Below are 19,657 nucleotides of genomic sequence, written 5' to 3'. Positions count from 1 at the left end.
ACCTGTGCTATGGGCGTGCACATGGGTACCTTGGAGCAGCCGACCCCCTCAGCGCATTCACCCACACGTGCTGGGGGCTGGCCCTGGGCTGGTGCTGGGAGTGCAGAAACCAGTACAGGTGTAGAGTGTGGAGTTTGGGGTTGTGTTGAGGTCCCACCTGTGTATGACTGGTGGGTACCTCCTAGCAGGTGACAGCTTGGGAAGGCCCTCCCTGGGACATTTAATGGGTGCTGGGGAGGGGGCGGTGATAGACCCCCCTCACTTGCACAGGCTGCCAGCTCCCCACCCCCGCAAGCTGCTCTGCCCGCCCCTGAGGAGGTTGGTCAGGCGGGAGGGGCCCTGATGGGGCTGGTCTGTTCCAGGTCTTCAAGCTGCACACCAAACTGGGGAAGCCCATCCCCACCATAGACCCTGCGCCGGCCAACCCCCACTTGGCCCAGGCCCCCAGCACCAGCCAGCCGGCCTCCATCCCCGTCACCACCAACGCAGAGAGCGCCCCCGCAGCCTCAGCCAAGCCCGCGGCCCCCGCCAGCCCCAGCGTGTGTGCCCCGAGCAGGCCACCACCGCCCAGGAGACCGGCCACCTCGAAGGCCTCGCGTGTGGGTACGGCTCTGCACCTCACAGCCACCCCAGGCGAGCCTGAGCTTCAGAGACTGGCCATCCGATTCACAGTGTGCCATAGCTTCTGAGGAGGCAGGACCTCTGATGGTTCTCTGCGGGATTCCGGCCAGGCGGTGCCTTCTGGCGCCTTTAATCCACCTGGGGAAGTTGGGCAGTGAGATAGCAGCTTCCATTTTCTCTCTGGAGCTTGGGACCCAGCGGGTGCTGGTCACACTCCTGAGCCCTATCCTGGGCCTGGAGTAGCCCCTCGATGGCCCTGGACTATGTGCTGGATGCAGCCCCCTGCCCCCCAGGTGTTCTGATTACTTAGGTGGGCACCAGGAGGTTAAGGTGGGCTCCTCTCAACCCCGCCTCCCCTCAGGTGTGCACCCTCCACACCTGTCGCTGTGACCGAGGCCCTGCATGGCACGGGCACATAGGCTTCCGTGTCAGGAGCTCCACTGACTGCGTCGTGTGCAGGGCCTGACTCTCCCCCCACGATGCTTTAAATTTGTCATCAGTCCCACTTTACAGATGGAAGAGCTGAGGTGTGGCAAAGCACTTGGCCCTGGGCCTCCTGGCAGTGGAGGTGGGGTTCTATCTACCCCAGTGTGGGACAGTCTCTGCTCTCCACCACCACATTTGAGGGATGAGGGGCTATTTTATTTTGAGCCTCAGCAGGACTGAGGTTTGAACAGTCATGTGATAGTGAAGATATAAAGCAGTTTTGGTGACAAAGAAATGTCTCCCTAGTAGGTTAGTGGTAAATAACCTCCCACTTTACAATGCTGGAGACATGGGTTCAATCATTGGTCCAGGAAGATCCCACATGCCATAGGACAACTAAGCCTGTGAGCCACAACTGCTGAACCAGTGCTCCAGAGCCTGTATTCTGCAACAAGAGAGGACACCCCAGTGAAAAACCCGTGCCCCACAGCAGAGTAGCCCCGACTCTCCGCAACTAAAGAAAAGCACTGGCAGCAACAAAGACCCAGTGCAGCCATAAATAATTATTTTTAAAACACATTATTTAAAAAAAGTCTCTCTTCTGGGGGTCAGTGAACCAAGGTCAGTGAACGTGACCCTGGTCCACCTGGTGTCCACTGTTGACTAAGGGCTGCAGACTGTGCCGTTGAGAGGGGGTATCCTCCAGTGAAAGGCCTACAACCCGGGCCTCCCTGTGGACCCCCGCTCTCCAGTGTGACCCGAGCTGGTGGGTGAGGTTCTCAGGACCACAGACCCCACAGGATGACGTCACGAGGGGATGAGAGGGATGGCGGGGGACCTGGTGGCCTTGTGTTGTATCCTTCCAGTTGATGGGCCAGGAGCTGGCCGTGGTTTCTGGCTGGAGCAGGCTACAAGTCATGAAATTCTTCCCTCCAGGGCCTCCTGCGCTGCCAGCAACCGACTGCAGAGCCCCCCACGGGAAACCGGCAACCCCCAGATCAGAGAGGCCCGGGGAGCCGTCCACCCGAGGAGGCTCTACAGAAGCTTCTGGAAGCAGCTGTGAGGGGCAGCCGGTGGGCCCAGGCTACGTGGAGGAGGTAAGAGCTGGATGACCATCACGCACCTGGCCAGGCCTGGTGGGGCCATGCCTTGAGACTCGCACACCCGCCTGGGCAAATAACCCTGCAAGCCAGCATCACTTGGATCTCACTGGGAGCCCTGGGTGTGGGGCTTCAGATCCTGGAAGGAGGTCTGAGACGGGCGGAGGCGTCTCCTGCTCCCAGGCAGCCCCAGTTCCTGCAGGAAGGAAGGTGGCAGGAGGGATCTGTGCCCTGGAAACCCACAGGCACGTGACTCTTGGGCACTGGAGCCCACGTGCCCCCCAGGCACCTGCCCAGACACGCGGTTCCTTGTGGAGCTCGGGTTCTGAGCCCTCTACCCCCATGCCCACAGTCCCTGCCTCTAGGTTCATGCATGTTGGCACTTTTTCTGTCCTGGAGTTCAGGCTCTTGTTCAGTCCACTCAGCACTTCAGTTTTGTGCCCTGAAAAACAGCCACACCAGGCAGGCTTCCTGGTGGCAGCCCCAGGAAGGGGGTTGGTGGGGGCAGGGAAGGAGGATGGGATGGCGGTGGCAGAGGTGGTGGCAAGAAGGGCCAGGCTGGCAGGATGTGCTGGTGAAGGTCACTCCTCTGAGAGCATTAACCACAGGGCAGACAGGAAGCCAGTGCCTGGCCTGGAAGGCCCTGGGGGCGGAGGCTCCTGTTAGAGCCCAGACCCGCAGCGCAGGGGCGGTGAGGGTTGCAGGTGGTGCTCAGCCAGGCCTTGTGTCTCAGGTGTGCAACGAGGAGGGCCGGGTGATCCGCTTCCGCTGCAAGCTGTGTGAGTGCAGCTTCAACGACCCCAACGCCAGGGACATGCACGTGCGGGGACGCCGGCACCGGCTGCAGTACAAGGTGTGCCCCGACAGGGGGGCAGGGGGGCAGCTGTGCCCTGGATGCCCTGGCCCACGTCTCGGAACACACCCTGTGCCTCTGTGAGTCTGAGTCCCTGGGCACTTCAGCACCACGGGCTCGACCAGAGAGGCCCTCAGTTGCCATCACGAGGCCTCAGGTTTGCCAGGGCAGGCATGCACACAAGTGTGTTTAGACACACGTGACCCTGAGTGCGTGTGTGCACAGCACAGGCTATGACCCTCATGAGAGACAGTGGCTTCTGGGCATTTTTCTCTTTGAAGCAGCCTGTTGAGCTATCACACGCCACGTAGCCGGCGCACGTGAAGCGGCTTTAACTGCATTCACAAATGTGTACATTCAGCCAGCAGCTCCATCTGATTCCGGAACAGTCCATCAGGAGCCCCAGTCCCTATCGTCAGTCACACCCCCACCCCCTCCCCAGCCCTTGACAACAGGAACCTACTCTCTGTGTCTGCGGATCTGCCTGCTCTGCACGTTTCCTGTCAGTGGAGTCACACCCTGCGTGTCCTTCTGTGTCTGCTTCTCTCACTGAGTGGCATGTTCTCAAGGTCCGTCCACATGGTAGTGAGGGTCAGGGCTTCTCTCCTTTTTGGGGCTGAGCGCTGCTCCGTGTGTGGAGGGGACCACATTGTGTGTGTTTCGCCACTGAAGCACACTTGTGTTGTTTCCGCCGGTGATTAATCCTTAGACACCACCACACTCTCTGAGTGAGGAAATTAAGTGCTAAAATTGAAGCCCAGCGAGTGAGTTAACAATTCTATTTACAATATACACTGGATCTCACACAAACGGTGTTTTCTGAATTACTCTGTTTGGGACGAGCATCTCTGGCCAGTCCTCTGAGAACAGCGTGACCACTGGTGGCACCTTGCTTCAAGGTGTCTCAGCACCTTCTTCCTCTGGCTCCTCCATGAGACGTCCACATGGTTCGCTCGGTGTCACGTCTGTTGCTCTTTGAGTCAGCCATGGTTTTGTCCTCATGGTTTTCTGCCATGGCCTTTGGGGGACAAGGAGTGTTGAGACTTCGGGACTGAAACTCACCGTTGTCTAAATCCAGTGGAAGGGTGTTGTCAGATGGGTGTCCCCCAGGCCCCGAGTTTCCCCCCTCCCAGCATTCTCATCTGAATGAAGGTCCTCGAACTTTGCAGAAAAAAGTGAACCCTGACCTCCCGATCGCGGACAAGCCCAGCACACGGGTGCGCAAGCTCGTGGAGGAGACACTGCGGAGGCAGCGGCAGCTGACCAAGAGGCGGCTGGGGGAGCTGCGGCGCTGGCACAACGAGACGAGGTGCAGCCTCGGGGCCCTGCGCGGTGGGAGGGCTCCCCACGGGCTCCCCAGGGCCCCAACGGGACCACCTCACAGTCCTGCCACCCCTCAGGGCCCCGAGTCCCTCTCGTCCCACAGGCGCTACGACTTGTGCAGGAGGCGGCTGGAAGAGGGGCTGCCCGTCCCAGACGCACACTCAGGACGCCCGCTGCCTGACCAGCACCTGCCTGCCCTCAGGAGTCGGCCAGGGGCGCCCACAGCCAAGCCTCTGGTGGGTGGTGGTTGAATGCCTCGGAGTGGCGGAAGCTGAAGGGACCTGAGGGCCTCACCGCCAGCCACAGCGGTCCCTCAGCTTCCTGAGACCCCAGTGGTCACATCCCTCAGAAGCACTGAGGCATCTGACTGTCCATCTGTGGGGACTGGGCGGGCTGGGGGGAAACCGTTGAGGGTGCCCTGCCGAGGGAGGGGCCCCAGCTGCCTCCGGAGCCTCTGGCTCTGAAACTCGAGAGCGTTCTCTAGGGAGCCCAGTGGTCTCCCACTCGGCCCAAGCTCCCCACAGCTGTCGGGGCTGAGGTCCTCCCTGTTCCACCTCCCCCTGGGCCCTGTCACTCCTCTGCCTGGCTCTCCAGCCACCGCTCGCCAGTCGCACCAGCCAGGCTCCAAGGGCCCCCACGGCTCCCGAGTGCCCGGGACCTCTCAGCCTGCCTGTGACAAGACACACACACCTCTCTCCGCAGCCCACAAGGCGGCCAGAGTCCAGCGACGACCGGCATGTCATGTGTAAGCACGCGGCCATCTACCCAACGGAGGAGGAGCTCCTGGCCGTCCAGAAGGCTGTCTCCCATGCGGAGCGTGCCCTCAAGCTGGTGTCTGACACGCTGGCTGAGGAGGACTCTGCCAGCCCGGAGCCCGAGGGCGGGGACCACAGGTGATGGACGGCGCCCTCCTGTCCAGGGGCCCAGAGGCTGCTGATCCCCGGCTGGGTGGGCAGGGGTCAGGGTCCGTGCAGGAAGTGGCAGCTCCAGTGCCAGGAGGCTTGGTGTCTTCGGGGCCTGGGCTTTCCAGCCCCCTTCAGATATCGCCCCAGGAGGCTAGGAGCTAGCCAGGAGGCTGGGAGATCAAAGGGGGTTATAGTAGTCCCAGCCAAGGAGAGCAATTGTTCTTACACCGGAAGTCACTTTCCTGTAGAAGGTGCGTCTAGAAATGTGGTTTGCAGAGGATTAGCAGCCTCTGTGTCCTCACCTGTGACACAGAGACCAGTGGGAGTCTTGAGCAGGGGTGCCACCACGCACTGAGCATGTGTGTGAATCATCTTTCCAGCTGCCCGACCGTCAGAAGACGGAAAGTCCCGGCACCTCATAGTGAATCATTGCACGGTTTAGAGAATCCCAAAGGACTTAGCTTTTCCAGGTCCCCCATCTCTGGGTAGCTTCCCTTTCATTTACCGTTTTTGTTTTTGTTTTGTTTTGCTTTTTTCTGGTTGTGCCGCATGGCTTGCAAAGTCTTAGTTCCCCGACCAGGGATTTAACCTGGACCTTCAGCAGTGAGCACACAGTTCTAACCACTGGACCTCCAGGGAAGTCCCTCATTTACTATTTTAAGGTTTTTTTTCTTTTTTTGGTGGTAAAATACTCATAACAGGAAATTGGCCATTGTGGGCACATTCACAAGCTTGTACAGCCATCACTGCTGTCCGTTTCCAGAAGTTTTTAATCATCTGAAGCAGAAATCCATCCCGTAAAACTCCCCAGCCCCCGGCACCCACCTTTCCACCCCCCCATCTCCATGGCGTGGCCTGTTCTGGAAGTTTCCTGTCAATGGAATCGTGCAGCCTTTGTGTCAGGCTGATTCCAGTCAGCAGCTTCTTTGTGCCGGAGCGTTTGCTCTCTGAGAAGAGCATGAGAGCCGTGCGTGGGTCACCAGGTGTCATAGCTGAACGCACTCGTCCCTGTGTGAACACGGGCGCTGCCCCGCCCCCAGCTCCGGTGAGGAAGCTCACTGCCTGGAAGTGGAAGCAGGCGTGGCCCCAGACAGGGCAGCCTTCCCTTAACCTCCGTCCCCGTGTCTCCTGAAGAAGGGCCCTCACTCGGTGCTTCGTGGCTTCCCTCCCCGTTTTCTCCCCGTTCTCAGGTTTTATTTTTGTTAGTTTAATTTTTCATTTTGAAATGATTATGGACTCAACACAAACATAGTAAGGAGAGGACCCTCCACCTTCTCCCACCTTCCACAGCGTGGACCCACAGGTGTCAAGGCAGGGCATCCACACAGGCACCACAGGGAGGCCCAGGCCCCGCTCAGGCCTTCCCGGTGCTGGACAGCTCGCCCCCGAGCAGACGCCCCACCGCAGTGAGGTCACGGGGCCTCCACCAGCACAGGAGCCCTGCTGCCCCCACACTCCCACAGCCCCAAACTCAGCTTTAAAGCAAATCCGATTGCACTCTTTTAAAGCCTTCACATAACATTGATGTCATGTTACATGTCTGTCCTTACATTATTTTGCTTTCTTTGTTATTTTTATTGTCTTTTTTTTTTTTTACATTATTTTTCAAAAACATAGAAGTGTTGGTGGCTTTTTTTCCTCACAACTTATTTTTCCCTTCATCACACTGAGCTTTGTGGGATGTTAGTTCCCTGACCAGCGACTGAACTCAGAGCCCTTGGTAGTGAGAGCGTGAAGTCCTAACCACTGGACTGCCAGGGAATTCCCTTTCTCACTCTTGCTTGTGGCCTTTTTCTCTGTGGAAATGTGTGTGTGTGTGTGTTTAATAGGAACATGATAAACTGTCCTATGGATGTTGCATTATTTACGTAACTGTCGCAAAGAGCGCATTAGTGTTGGTTTTTTTTTCTTTTCACTTTTATTATGGAAATTCTCTAACACACCCAAAAGATGACCATACCTAAACTGAGGGTGACTCACTTGCTCTCTCCCCATCCCCCGCCTTGCCCACAGTGGTTAAAGGAAACCCTGTCCGACACCCTGTTGGGCGCCAGCCCACAGCTGGAGTATGTCAGTGCATCAGCGCACGTCTCTAAACAAGACTCTTTTTCATTTAACAAAACCAGAATACCATGATCATCCTCAAAGAAAAATGAACCATAATTCTTTAGCAACACCAAACATCCAGTCAGTGCTGCAGTGTCCAGTTGTCCCATAGATGACAACAATTCAGCCTTTTGTTTAGGAGGTCTTTTTGTTTTGCAGTTTGTGTTGAATCAGGGTCCCAATTAATTGACAAGTGGTAAGTCTCTTGATCCTTGGGTCCCCACGTTTCTGCTCTGCCTTCCCCTAAAGGGTCTGATCCTTGTCCTGTAGACATTTCAGGCGCGGCTGGTCCCCCTGGGCCATCCCAGGCTCCAGCATTGGTGGTCTGGAAACAGACCACAAAGACACCCACATGCATCGCAGAACAAGATTATCTCATGTCCTGAGACATGACATGAAGCAAAGTGGTGGTCGGGAAGTGGTGGGAGCGGGTGGCAGCTTCCGAGGAGGTGACCGTGCGTGTGTGTGTGAGAGAGAGACAGCGTGGAGAGGTCCGCCATGGCGTGGGGGCACCCCAGGCAACGGTCCGGGTGGGCAAGCCTCGTGGGGAGGGGGTGGAAGGAGAGGGTGGTGGTGTAGCAGCCAGGGGTCAAGGTGGGTGCCCCAGGAAGAAGCTGGGGTGTCCCCGGCCTGCAGCGCGGCAGCAGCAGGAGGGTGGCTGCCGGGCCAATGCGGCCATGAGGGTCGCCTGCAGAAAGTGGCCGGGACAGTGGTGGGCGGGCGAGGGCAGAGTTGGGGGCAGGGGAGGTGGAACTAGATGCACAGACTGGAGGGGGGTACAGGCAGGGAACTGCTGGCCAGGCCTCCTCAGAGGAGTCCAGGTCGGGGTGACGTGGCCACAGAGACAGCTCAGAAGCCAGGGGCCGACGAGGCTAGCTGGGGTCGGGCAACCTTTTCCCCCCAGCATGCAGTTTACCAGCAGAGGGTGCCAGGTGCCAGCCCCGCTGAGCAGCATAGGTTCCCATCCTCAGGTCCGAGAACTCTCCCTGTTCTCCCAGTTATCCCGGTGTCTCTCGGATCAGGTGCCCTCTGGGAAGGGCCATACTCCCACTTCACAGATGAAGACATGCAGGTGCAGGCGCCTGGCAAGGAAACCCATGCCCCTGGGTCGGGAGTGGGGGTCCTTCCTCCCCGCCGCCTGTTCACTGGTCCATGGGTTTGTCTCAGCAGCGGCCCCAGCCCCTCAGCCCGGATCCTGAAAGGCGTGATGCGGGTTGGCCTCCTGGCGAAGGGGCTACTCCTGCGGGGAGATCGGGCGGTACAGCTGATCCTGCTCTGCTCCCAGAAGCCCACCCACGCCTTGCAGCGCAGAGTCGCCGAGCAGCTGCCCCTCCAGCTCCCGGTGAGGTGCCTGCCACGCTGTGTGGGGTCTGCCTGGGTGAGACACGGTCCGGTCTGCTTTTAGAAACAGGCACAGGGATCCACTGGTGGAACTTGAGGGTTCCCTTATCAGGGGGTTCACAGTAGGGCTTGAAACAGTCTAACATCTGCCTCACGAGGACGGTCACTTCTGTCACACCCACACAGAGCCCAGCCAGCTGGCATGAGGACGATCTGCAGGGAAAGCACTAGGGAGGCACGGGGCTGGAGGCGTGGCCAGACTTTCTCTCCCAGCACAGTTCCCATAGTTGTCATAGAGCTTTGCTCACCCAAGATAATAACTGGGAGAAGAGGGAGGGCATGTCATGATGTCAATTGATCATCTGCAGTTAAAACGATCACTTCCCAGGGTGCTTTCTCCTTCCTGTCTGCCACCCTTCCCGAGGGGACTCAGCTTTGTCCCTCCTAGTCCTTCTCTGGGGCTCCCAGTCTGGTCGGCAGACACAATAAACAAACACAGAGAAGGCTGACTTCTGATGTATCTTCTGTAGAGCAGTTCAAGCCTGGTGCCAGGTCAGGAGCACTCAGGGAGAGCAGGGTCCACTGCAGACAGGACCGTGGGAGGTGGGAATCTCAACAGAAGATGGAGTAGGTGAGCTGAGAGATGAGGAGAAGCCTCGACAGACGGGGGTGGGCAGCGTTCCCCTAGAGGAATGGGAACCTGCAGAGGCCAAGAGGCAGGAGGCCCACGGAGAGGTGAGCCTGAGTGGATGAGGGCCTAGATCAAGCCAGGCCTGAAGGCCACATGAGTGCTAAGTCACTTTAGTTGTCTCCAACTCTGTGCAACCCACCAGGCTCCTCTGTCCATGGGATTCCCCAAGCAAGAAGACTGGAGCGGGTTGCCATGCCCTCCTCCAGGAGGTCTTCCTGACCCAGGGATCAGATCCGTGTCTCTTGTGTCTCCTGCACTGGCAGGCGGATTCTTTACCACTAGCGCCACCTGGGAAGGCCGTGTGCGGAGGTGTGACTGCCTCCTCAAGGCAATGGGGAGACTGGAGGGCTTTAAGCAGCGGAGTGACATGTTCCAACTTCACCAGTAATCACTCATTTTTCCTGAACACCCCACGACATAGCGGTTTTTTGCTAAATACTGCAAGGGATGCAAAGATGGCTCAGATGCAGGCCCTGTCCTCCGGAATCTGGCAACCCAGGGCCATGAAGATGGATGAGGCCGGAGGGAAGATAGCAGAGGCCATGGGAGAGCTGGTGGTGCCCAGCCTCCTGAGAGATAGACAGACCCTCTTAGCCGTCACCTGGCCAAGTGACTCGGGAACTCCAGAGCAACATGAGGGACACAGTAAACTGTCTCCAGGCACTGGGTCACTGCACCAAACCCACCTTCGTTGTGCTGTCTCCCAGGGGGCAGCAGTCGGAGTTCTAAAGCCATGAGCGAGGGCCCCTGCTCCCGAAGCTCCCCCTGTGAGAGACTGACTGGAACGAGGTCTGGAGAGGAGGGGGCCCGCTAAGAGGGCGGGGCTGCCTGGAGCCTCTGCTTGCAGAGGACTGACCCTCTGGGCAGCCCTGGGTGAGGGGGCCGGGGCTGGTGGGGCCATAAGGTGCCCATGTTGGGGCAAGACTGAACCCTGGGCCCCGTGGCAGGGGTCGGGTGGGGACCAGAGCCAAGGGGCCTCAGACCTTGCCTGGAGGCACCCCCTGTCCTGCATTCCGAGAGACCGTGGTCTGCCCTCATCCTCGAAAGGCCGTCCTGGTAGGCCAGCTGAAGGACTGTGTGGTTTTCACTGAATAATTGTGGATCTGTCAGCCCATATTCCACACTCACGTGTAGGGAGCCTCACTCTTTCTTGTGGCTGGAGGGTGTCCTGTTTCCACATGTCCGTAGCTGGCTGGGTCCTCCCATGTAATTGGACATTTAGGTTGTGTCGTGTTCCGGGTCACCAGCGAAGCTGCAGAGAGTGAATAAGCTTGAACACATACTGCTCCACACGCGTGGGAGCACTTCCTGGGGCAGAGTCTCTGGGTCCAAGGCATGAGCCTGGATGCTCCTGGTGAGTGTCGCCAGGTCAGCCTCCACCAGCAGTTTAGAGATGCACGGATCTGCCGGCCAAGGGCTTCCCTGGTGGCTCAGATGGTAAAGACTCTGCCTGCAATGCAGGAGACTCAGGTTCGATCCCTGGGTCCGAAGATCCCTTGGAGAAGGACATGGCAACCCACTCCAGTATTCTTGCCTGGGGAATCCCATGGACGGTGGAGCCTGGTGAGCTGCAGACACGACTGAAGTGACTAAGCATGCACACGCCAGCCCAGCTGCTCCTCAGATTCCTCAAATTTTGCCCTTCTTACAGGTGGCCATGGCATGTCATTCTAGTTTTAATATGAGTCTTCCTTACCATGGGGCTCTTTTTTTTTGTCATTGTGTGAAAAGGGTCACTTTGGTTTCTTTCTCTGCAAACTATCACATGCCAGTTTTGTTGTTGGGTTGCTGATCTGGTTGTTATTGAGCTCCAGGTGTTTTTTACATATGAAGGCACCTTGGTATTTCTACATGTGCACTTCTGGGGGGCAAGGCTGTGTCTCGGTCCCTAGGAGGTCCCAGAAGGTGTGGGGCTGGGCACCCGGCTGGGTCCCACCTCTCAGGTGGAGTCCTGAGGCCTCATGCTGTATGTGTGCCTCGCAGGTGGTAACAGACGACAAGTACGAGGTCTCTTCTGACCCGGACGCCAGCATTGTCATCTCCTCCTGCGAGGAGCCCCGGATACAGGTTGCTGTGTCCATCACCTCACCCCTAATGCGGGAGGACCCCTCCAAAGACCAAGGTGCGGCTGGGCCCTTCTGTTCAGCCCCCTCTTCCCACATACCTGGCGGCCTAAGGCAGCACCCACTTCTGCTCTGGTTTAGGGGGAGGGGTGCCACCACCACCTTCCCGTGCTTCTGTCAAGCCTGGATGCCCTGGTCAGATAAGGGCCAGGCCTTGGGGTAGCGGAGGAAGGCAGGAGGGGAGCTGGGACAAGTGTCAAGTGGCTCAGAACTGGCTGCGGCAGGCGTGCTCGAGGCCCTTCCCCCTGAGCCTTCAGGCTATGCGGGCACCTGCTCCCCGCCCCAAGGAGACCCAGTGTGCGGGGTCCCCCAGCCAAGCAGGGGCTCTGGGGACCTGAGACATATGGCACTGCTGCCTGGGCAAGTGGGAGGAGTGCAGGCCGAGGCCAGAGGGCAGCCAACACGGAGGGTGCGGGCCAGGCCGGAGGGCACCCCAGGTCTCATGCCCAGGAGTAGGGAACCCCTGGGACAGCCCCTGGGACTCTCCCAAACTCCAGCCTTTCTCAGACCCCCTTCTGGATCATTGCCTTGAATAAGGGCCACGAATCATTGCTGCTTTCTCTGATTCAAGTCCTTTTTGGCTCTTCCACTTTTAAAGAAGAGAGCCTTTGAACTTTGAGTGGAAAGCCATTATCAGGGGAGTGCCACGTGTCATCTGAAAGTAGATGCAGTGGGAAAGAACAGTGACGCCCACCCTTCGACCCCAGCTTCAGGCCTGCTCCAGCTTGCTCCCCTGCCAACAAGTGGGAACTGGGAATGTCGGGGAGGGGGCGGGCTGGAGGGGTCCAGAGAGCAGGAAGCCCCTCTGCAGGCACCTTGGACCCCTAGAGCTGCTCCTCACTTGGGTCCACACCCTGCTGGCCGCTGCTGGGTGGGAGGGGGTGGCGTTCAGCTGTTTCTGTGCTGGCTCTCAGCCCCCAGGAACTGACCCAGGCCTGGGGGGCCGGGGGGAGAACGGTGCTCCCTCCTGCGACCTGGACACCAGGCCCTCACGGGATGAGGGGAGAAGAATCTTCCTAAAGCAAGCAGAAATAAGAAGAAATGGACATTTCCCCCAACATGGGGCCCTGGTCATCTGTGATGGCATGTGCTCAAACCTGACCCTAATCACACACGTACATGGAAGTTTCTGGAAATCCAGCTTCATTCCTAGTTTTCCCCGTGAATGTGGACCTCTTAGGGGAAAGGGACCACAGAGTCTAGGAGAGGTATGGGATTTCAAGAGGGGAGCTCTGTGTCCCCGTGGCAGTGTCTGGAGGCAGGGCCAGTGAGCTGAGCTGCGTGTCTTCCTGATGAACAGATGAACGCAGCGAGGCTCAGGGACCTGAGGGCCCAGGAGGTGGGAACAGGGGGAGGGATGGCTGGCCTACCTGCCCTTCTCTTCCAGAAGGAACTGAGGTGCCTCCGCCAGACCCAAGAGATGTCCTGAGCCCAGAGAAGTGCCTGCAGGCACTGGCTGCTCTCCGCCATGCCAAGTGGTTCCAGGTTAGCGGCGGGCGGGCTCCCAGGAGAGGCCAGGGGCCAACATGGGTGGGGTGGCTCTGGGTCCTCACCCCGTGCTCACCATCATGATGGAGGTCACTTCTTGGCCAATTGGGTTGGGAGCTTGAAAGGGGTGACCACCGCTCTGGCCCCACCGGCTGGCACTAGGGCTTAGACTGGGCCATTTGGGAGTGGAATCTGCTTCCAGTTGCCTCCCACAGCCCAGGAGGCTGGCCTGATCCCACTGGAGTCCCTCAATGCCTCCACTGCCAGCATGGGACCGCCAGCCAGGCTCACTGCCCCGGCTCAGTCCTGCTCCCTTGGCCCCATGCATAGCTCCCTGTCCCACCCCAGCCACGTGCTCAGAGCTTCCTGGGGCTTCCCACGTGCTTCTTCCCCCAAAGGCAAGAGCCAGCGGCCTGCAGCCCTGTGTGATTGTCATCAGGGTCTTCCGGGACCTCTGCCAGCGCGTGCCCACCTGGGGGGCCCTGCCGGACTGGGTAAGACAGCGCCAAGGGGCCAGCCTTGCTTTAGGAAGCCCCCAAACTCTGCCAGGCCACAGCCCTGTTAGGCTGAGCCTCATATCCTTGTCCTGTGTCCAGCTTTCTGAGAAAAGGCTGGTGTCGGTCTGAGTCCCAGGGGGGAGGCTTGCCACAGGACATGGCCTCATTTGACTGTATTGTCTTAAACCTACAACCTTACAGGCAGCACCAGGAAGCATGTAAATACAAGGGCACCCCAGCAAAAGCTGGGGTGTTTGCCTAGACCTGCAGGCATTGGTGCAGAGGCCCTGGTGAGGGCAAGAAGCCGGTGCCTGTCCTGGCTCCACTTTGACCTCTAGGCCTGGGGCAGACCCACCTCCTCTGAAGGATAGAATCCAGTGGCCCTGACACGCCCCTTCAGCTGACCCTGGAGCTGTTCCGGGGGGAGAGGAGAGGAGAGAGGATGCAAGGGACCCTGGGTACCTCAAACCCCCAAAGTTGCCTCATGAGACCCCCCAGCCCCGCCCACTGGAGCCCCACGCCTCGACTTTCAGGGTCTCATCTCTGAGTATCCCTCTCCTATCACACACCCACTGACCTCCCCAGTGACCAAGTCAACTTGTAGGTTTTTAAGGTTTTCACCTTTGACCTTATCCCTGGGTATTTGGCCCTGAACTTGGAGGAACGCGTGCCTCTTCTCTGCAGCCATCTGTAGCCAGTCCATCATCTCCATGCCCATAGGCGGGCTCCTAGACGTTCCCTACACCCCAACCCAGGCTGCCCTTGGCTGTACTCAGGGAAGCCGTCTCCAAAACCAGGGGCTCCGGTGCCCCCCAGACCTTGGCTTCCTGCCTGTGGTCTGAGGAGACGTCCACTCTCAGCTCCACCCCAGGTGGGTGGCACAGTGGCTGCCCCATGCTGAGTGACCAGAGAGGTTCCCTCAGATGTTTGCGGGCGGTTGGTGGGGGGGTGGGACCTGTCACGCATTTCTTGGAGCCCGTTTCCCTTTAAGTGTAGACACGCCCCCACGACAGCTCACACCCCCAACCCTGTCCCTGGGCCCTCCAGGCAGGTGGCTCCTGGAGGAAGAAACGTGCCTGAACTAGGCCCCAGGATCCTGTGACCCTCAGGGGCCCTCAGGTCACAGAGAACGAATCTCTGAACCCACGTGACACTAGTTTGCCATGTTACCATTGATGGGATTTTGCTAATGAGGAAACTAAAAAGGGAGGGTGATGAAACCCGCCCACGGCCACGCCAGGGCAGTGAGGTCCGGTGACCCCCTGGGTTGGGGGCTGGGTGGGCGTGAGGGGCCACTGGGCAGGAGCCTTCAGTCCCGTGTCCTCTGGAGACCCGGCTGCCCACAAAACCACTGTCCCCTCAAAGGCCTGGGTCTCCTTTTCTGTCCCGGCCCAGGCCATGGAGCTGCTGGTGGAGAAGGCCCTGAGCAGCACCAAGGGGCCCCTGAGCCCCGGGGATGCTGTGCGCCGAGTCCTGGAGTGCGTGGCCTCAGGGACGCTCCTCACAGGTCAGTCCCCGTTGGCCAGCAGCTCAGACCCCAGAGCACTTGGCAGACACCAAGGACCATGGGGGAGCGGGGCAGGTGGACAGAGGAGCCTCTTAGGAACACCCCTAAGTTCCATCCAGCCTAGGCAGGACATCGGACACAGACACACACATGCGTGTCACTCACCCAAGGGAGCCATGAGGAGGCGTGGACGGGTGGAAGGAGAGGCGGGTGCAGGCTGGAGGGGGTTCCACCGGGTCCTCTGATGCCACATCCATCCTTCCTGGGGCGCCAGGGATAGCCCGAGGGCTGCTTCTGAAGGAAACGACAGGAGGTCCGTGGTGGGCCGGGCACGGAGCTGTTCACGGCATCCTGAGTGGTAGTGGCAGGAAGAGACCAGGCAGGCAGCCCATGTGACGTGTTAGATGCAGTCGGTGTTTTCCAGTTGTTTGGTGACTTGGATGATAGTGTGTTTCATGGAAGAAGAGCGTGATACACGGGCCTGTGGTGTGAGCCTTTTATGTAACTGCACACTTACCCACGCGTGTGCACATGTGCACACACACACACACAGGCTGCAAGGAGCTCTGCTGAATGCGTGGGGGGCCGGAGGGGGACTGGCGGGGAGAGGCCCAGTTGTGGTCCGTGGGCCCGTGGAGGTCCAGGCACAGACTTCCAACGTCGCAGAGCCGTGGTGGCCGCCTTCACAAGGGTGCATCTGCTTCTCTGCCGCTCCCACTGACCCGCCCCCCCCTCGTCCAGATGGGCCCGGGCTCCAGGATCCCTGTGAGAGAGACCAGATGGATGCCCTCAGCTCCATGACCCTCCAGGAACGAGAAGATATCACAGCCAGCGCCCAGGTAGGAGGCCAGCCCAACTTGGGCCCACATGAGCCGGCTGCAGGCAGCCCGGCTCCCAGCCCCTGTGCACATCTCTGCTGCATCCCAGGAAATGGTCTGGGCCCACTTCCCGTCCTCTTCCCTGCAGAATCAGGGGGCCTGTGGGTGACAGGACTGCTTCCAGGAGTAGGGCCAGCCCAGTCCAGAACTGAGGCCGTGATGAGGTGCAGACTTGGGGCCTCATCGTCCTGGGGGTACCCCAATGCCCCAGGTCTGCACACACCTAGCCAGGCCTCCTGCTGCACCTCAACAGCTTCAAGAACCAAAGCATTACCCACCCCCACCCCACCCCCCCATCTCTGGCTTCCCTTTCATTTGCAAATTTCTATTAATGAGCAAGTCTCTTCAGCAGACTTCACATTGGGCATGACATCATGAAGGGTCTTAAGTGGAAAGAGTCAAATTGCTGTTAATCAGAGCCCAGCTGGGAGAAGCAGGATCCAGGGTCCCCTTAGCAGACGAGGAAGAGCTGAGGTTGCCGGGCTTCCAGGCAGCGTCCTTGGCACCAGCGGGTATGAACAGCTCCCAGCACAGTTCCTCGCGCCCAGAGGTGCTTCGAGCTTGGCCATTGCTGGGAGGGTGCGAGGATGCCTGAGTCTGTGCAGGCTGTGTGAGGCGGGCCAGCTGGCTCCGGCAGGCGGGTCCTGACAGCTGGTCTGCCCCCAGCACGCCCTGCGCATGTTGGCGTTCCGGCAGATCCACAAGATCCTGGGCATCGACCCGCTGCCGCCCCCCAGAATCAGGCTGGGGGCACGCTTCCGGAAGAGGCCACAGGAGGCAGGCGAGCTGGAGGCCAAGGTGGGCAGCGACCAGAGGAAGCGGCCTCGCCTCCCCAATGGGACCTGACTCGCTGCTGCTGCGCGGCTGCCTCACCCCTGACACCGACAGCCCACGTCTCCCGTTGCAGTAACGTTCTGTAGTTTCCTTTAAACACACCTGTGCTTAAACCATTAGTGAGCTCTCTTCATCCGGCAATTTGAGCTGTGGGATTTGGGTGCAGCACCTAAGGCCTCCCTTCACCCTGGGGAGAGAAGGGGCAGTACAACCGTAAACCCTGGCATTTCTTGCTAGCTTTAAAGTCACCCTGTGGCCTGCGAAGGGTGTGGGTTTTTAATGACCTCGTGTGGATGCGCCCAGCACACGTGGATTCAACTCAACATGGGCAAGCCCACTGAGGGCCCCACATCAGGAAGCCTGCCCAGGAAGCAGGTTGGAAGGGGGTGTTGGCCAAGCCTGGGAGTGTGCCCAAGCTGGGGTCCCCCATCCCCAAGCCCAGCTGGTTCCAAACACACCACCTGTGACAGCTCCCCAGGCTGGAGGCTTGGCCAGAGGTTTGCAGGGTCTGAGCTGGGCTCACCCCCGCCCGCCATGGAGGGGGCCGCAGAGCCCCTGGGTGGTGAGGGTGCAGGCTGGGCGGGCCCCTGACCCCGGGAACATGAGTGACCCCCCTGGTCTGCATGCTGTGCCGATGCGTGCCTTCTGCACTGTGAGGAGCCCCTCTGTGCGCCTCATTTGGGGCTGGTTTGCCTCCTCTTTCTCCCGTCCTCCTCGCATAGGTGCAGCCAACATGGGTCTGGGGCCTGCCCCTCGGCGGCAGGGTCTGGGGGCTCTGCCCAGGGTGGGGCATAAGATCAGGCGCCCCCTGCCCCGGTAGGTGGGCCTGGAAGCACCCCCACCCAGTCCCCACCCCCATCTGTCCACACTTCCCTCTTTGCTACTTCTCCTCTCGCCTGGCTGCCCAGTGGTGCTGAAGGGGACATGTCCATCTCTGGGCGGACACCATCTCTTCTGGTCACCTGACTGTTTTCAGTTTACCTCTGCATCTGAGGGACAGCCTGTGTGCAGCTTCACATCTAGTGTCTTCGTAGAACCACCTGGAAGCTTGGGGGGTGGGGAGTAAATGAGGTGTGCTTGTGTCTTGGTGTGGCCCACACAGTCCTTCCTTGGGACGCAGTGACCCTGCTGGGCTCCAGGCAGGACCCTGTGCGGCCAGGACATCTCCCCAAGGCTCTGCAGACCCCCACCCCAACACCAGGGATCCAACACCCGCAGCACTCATCTCACACACATCCACAGCCACTCCAGGAAGCCAGCCTGGCCTGGTCCAGGAGGTACTCTTATCGGCAGGCTGTCAGCAGGAGGTGGGACCCAGAAGGCTTCCTGCAAGAGGCGGCAACCAAGCTGAGTGGTGGCTCTGCCTCCACAGGCCCCTACCAAGAGCTCCCCTGCTGTTTCCCCAGGTCCTCATTGCAAACCTCGGGGCAGTGGGAGGGGGTCCAGATAAGGAGACCTGTCACAGCTGAGCCCTTGACAGCTTTGAGTGCCCAGGGGCATGCCCAGGGTCATCTCCAGGCAGTGGTTGGGAGGCCAGAGGGGTAGGAGGCGGGCAAGGTTGCGTGGCCCCTGGTGGCAGTAGCACACGCCCGTGAGCACAGACCCAGGCAGGGAGATGGCCAGTACCTGCTGCTCAGAGCTGGGCCAGGGGAGCATCAGCCCTCTGGTGCGTTCAGAGCTGAGTCTGGTTCTAGCTGGAGCAGTAGCTACCAGAAACAGGAAGTGGCCAGCTGGTGCCTGACCACTTGACTTCCCCAGGATGGTAGGCTGCTCTCCTCCGCTTCCAGGCCCTTCTTGGGGGAGTGGCATCCCAACAACGCCAGGAGACAGAGCAGCCCCTGAGCAGGTCTTGGCTGTGGTCACCATCCACTCAGGCAGGGCAGCCTTGCCCACACACCCCTCCCCCTCTGCATCTCCATCCACAGCCCTGCTGTTCACCCAGCTGCCCAGGCTACCACCGCCACCGCTACTGGGGAGACCTCCTGGGCTCCTCTGGGCCAAGTCGATAAGAAGTGCTGTTGGTCCCCTGCCTGCTGCTCCACTCACAGCTTTAGTCCTCCAGCAGCTGGGGCTCTGGGTAAAACTCGGGACTGCACCCAAGATAAAACCCCCGATTCTGACAGTGCCCCCAGAGGAGCCCCAGGGGCCACCCTCCACCTCAGTGTCTCCACTCCAGACCGACTAGTCTCTGCTGGTCCTCAGTGAACCAGCCCCATGTCCTGCTGCCCCAGGGCCTTTGCACATGCTATTCCCACTGCCTGGTAAGCCCCTCCCCAACCTGTATGTACAGCCACTGCTCTTCTCCTCTGGGTCTCAGAGAGGCCTCCTAGACCTCCTCAGTGAGTGTTAGTCACTCAGTCATATCTGACTCTTTGTGACCCCATGACTGTATCCCACCAGGCCCCTCTGTCCATGGAATTCTCCAGGTAGGAATACTGGAGTGGGTTGCCATTCCCTTCTCCAGGGAATCTTCCCAAACCAGGGATCAAACCCACGTCTCCTGCATTGGAGGCAGATTATATACCATCTGAGCCACCAGGGAAGCTCTTGACCCCTTCGGCCTGTCACATAACTCTGTCTACTTCCTTCAGACCCACACAGTACCGATTAAAATAGTTTGTTATCTGCCTTCCCCCCTGCCCGCTGCCACCCCCAGGACTATGAATTGTCTTTGGACAGAAACTGCATCTGTCTTACTCACTATGGTACCCCGGGTTTAGAAGACACCAAGTGTAGCAAGTTTGTTAATACTTGAAGCCATGCCCCTGCCCACAAAGATGGGTCTCTGTGTTGGAGGAATTCCTTTCCCAGCAGATGAAATGACACCTCTTGTTCTGGTCTTATCCCAGATTACCGTACCAGTCGGGGTGAGGGCCTTTGGCTAAGGCGGTGAGAGGATGGAGGGAAGGGAAAACGGGTTGGCATTTTTTGGAGGTAGTGGACAGTCACAGCTGCAACCCTGTC

General features: G+C 59.2%; 1 protein-coding gene and 1 long non-coding RNA gene across 5 annotated transcripts in view; one reads left to right on the top strand and one right to left on the bottom strand.

Annotated features, from left to right (window-relative positions):
* The window catches only part of ZFR2 (zinc finger RNA binding protein 2), a 44,819-nt gene extending 28,013 nt beyond the window's left edge, over positions 1–16,806 (top strand). The window contains exons 7-19 of one of the 4 annotated variants that reach the window (XR_001918334.1): positions 363–603; positions 1,984–2,144; positions 2,881–3,000; positions 4,170–4,559; positions 5,026–5,216; positions 8,502–8,676; positions 11,350–11,488; positions 12,877–12,974; positions 13,376–13,471; positions 14,870–14,981; positions 15,723–15,820; positions 16,212–16,371; positions 16,526–16,612. Coding sequence is in view for 3 of the 4 variants with exons in the window: in XM_018050845.1 (XP_017906334.1) it covers positions 363–603; positions 1,984–2,144; positions 2,881–3,000; positions 4,170–4,559; positions 5,026–5,216; positions 8,502–8,676; positions 11,350–11,488; positions 12,877–12,974; positions 13,376–13,471; positions 14,870–14,981; positions 15,723–15,820; positions 16,526–16,705 (2,001 nt within the window). In the remaining variant the exon portion in view is untranslated. Of the gene's footprint in view, positions 1–362; positions 604–1,983; positions 2,145–2,880; positions 3,001–4,169; positions 4,560–5,025; positions 5,217–8,501; positions 8,677–11,349; positions 11,489–12,876; positions 12,975–13,375; positions 13,472–14,869; positions 14,982–15,722; positions 15,821–16,211; positions 16,372–16,525 lie in introns of all 4 variants that reach the window. The other 3 variants (XM_018050847.1, XM_018050846.1, XM_018050845.1) reach the window with 3 other exon arrangements.
* LOC106502313 lies at positions 10,374–16,867 on the bottom strand. The gene is made up of 3 exons (XR_001295877.2): positions 16,796–16,867; positions 15,147–15,744; positions 10,374–10,618 (listed from the first exon to the last, which is right to left on the bottom strand). It is a non-coding gene; the product is annotated as an uncharacterized LOC106502313 (long non-coding RNA).

This window comes from Capra hircus, chromosome 7 (assembly GCF_001704415.2).
Source record: "Capra hircus breed San Clemente chromosome 7, ASM170441v1, whole genome shotgun sequence".
Lineage (NCBI taxonomy): Eukaryota > Metazoa > Chordata > Mammalia > Artiodactyla > Bovidae > Capra > Capra hircus.
This window is presented reverse-complemented; position numbering and strand designations above follow the sequence as displayed.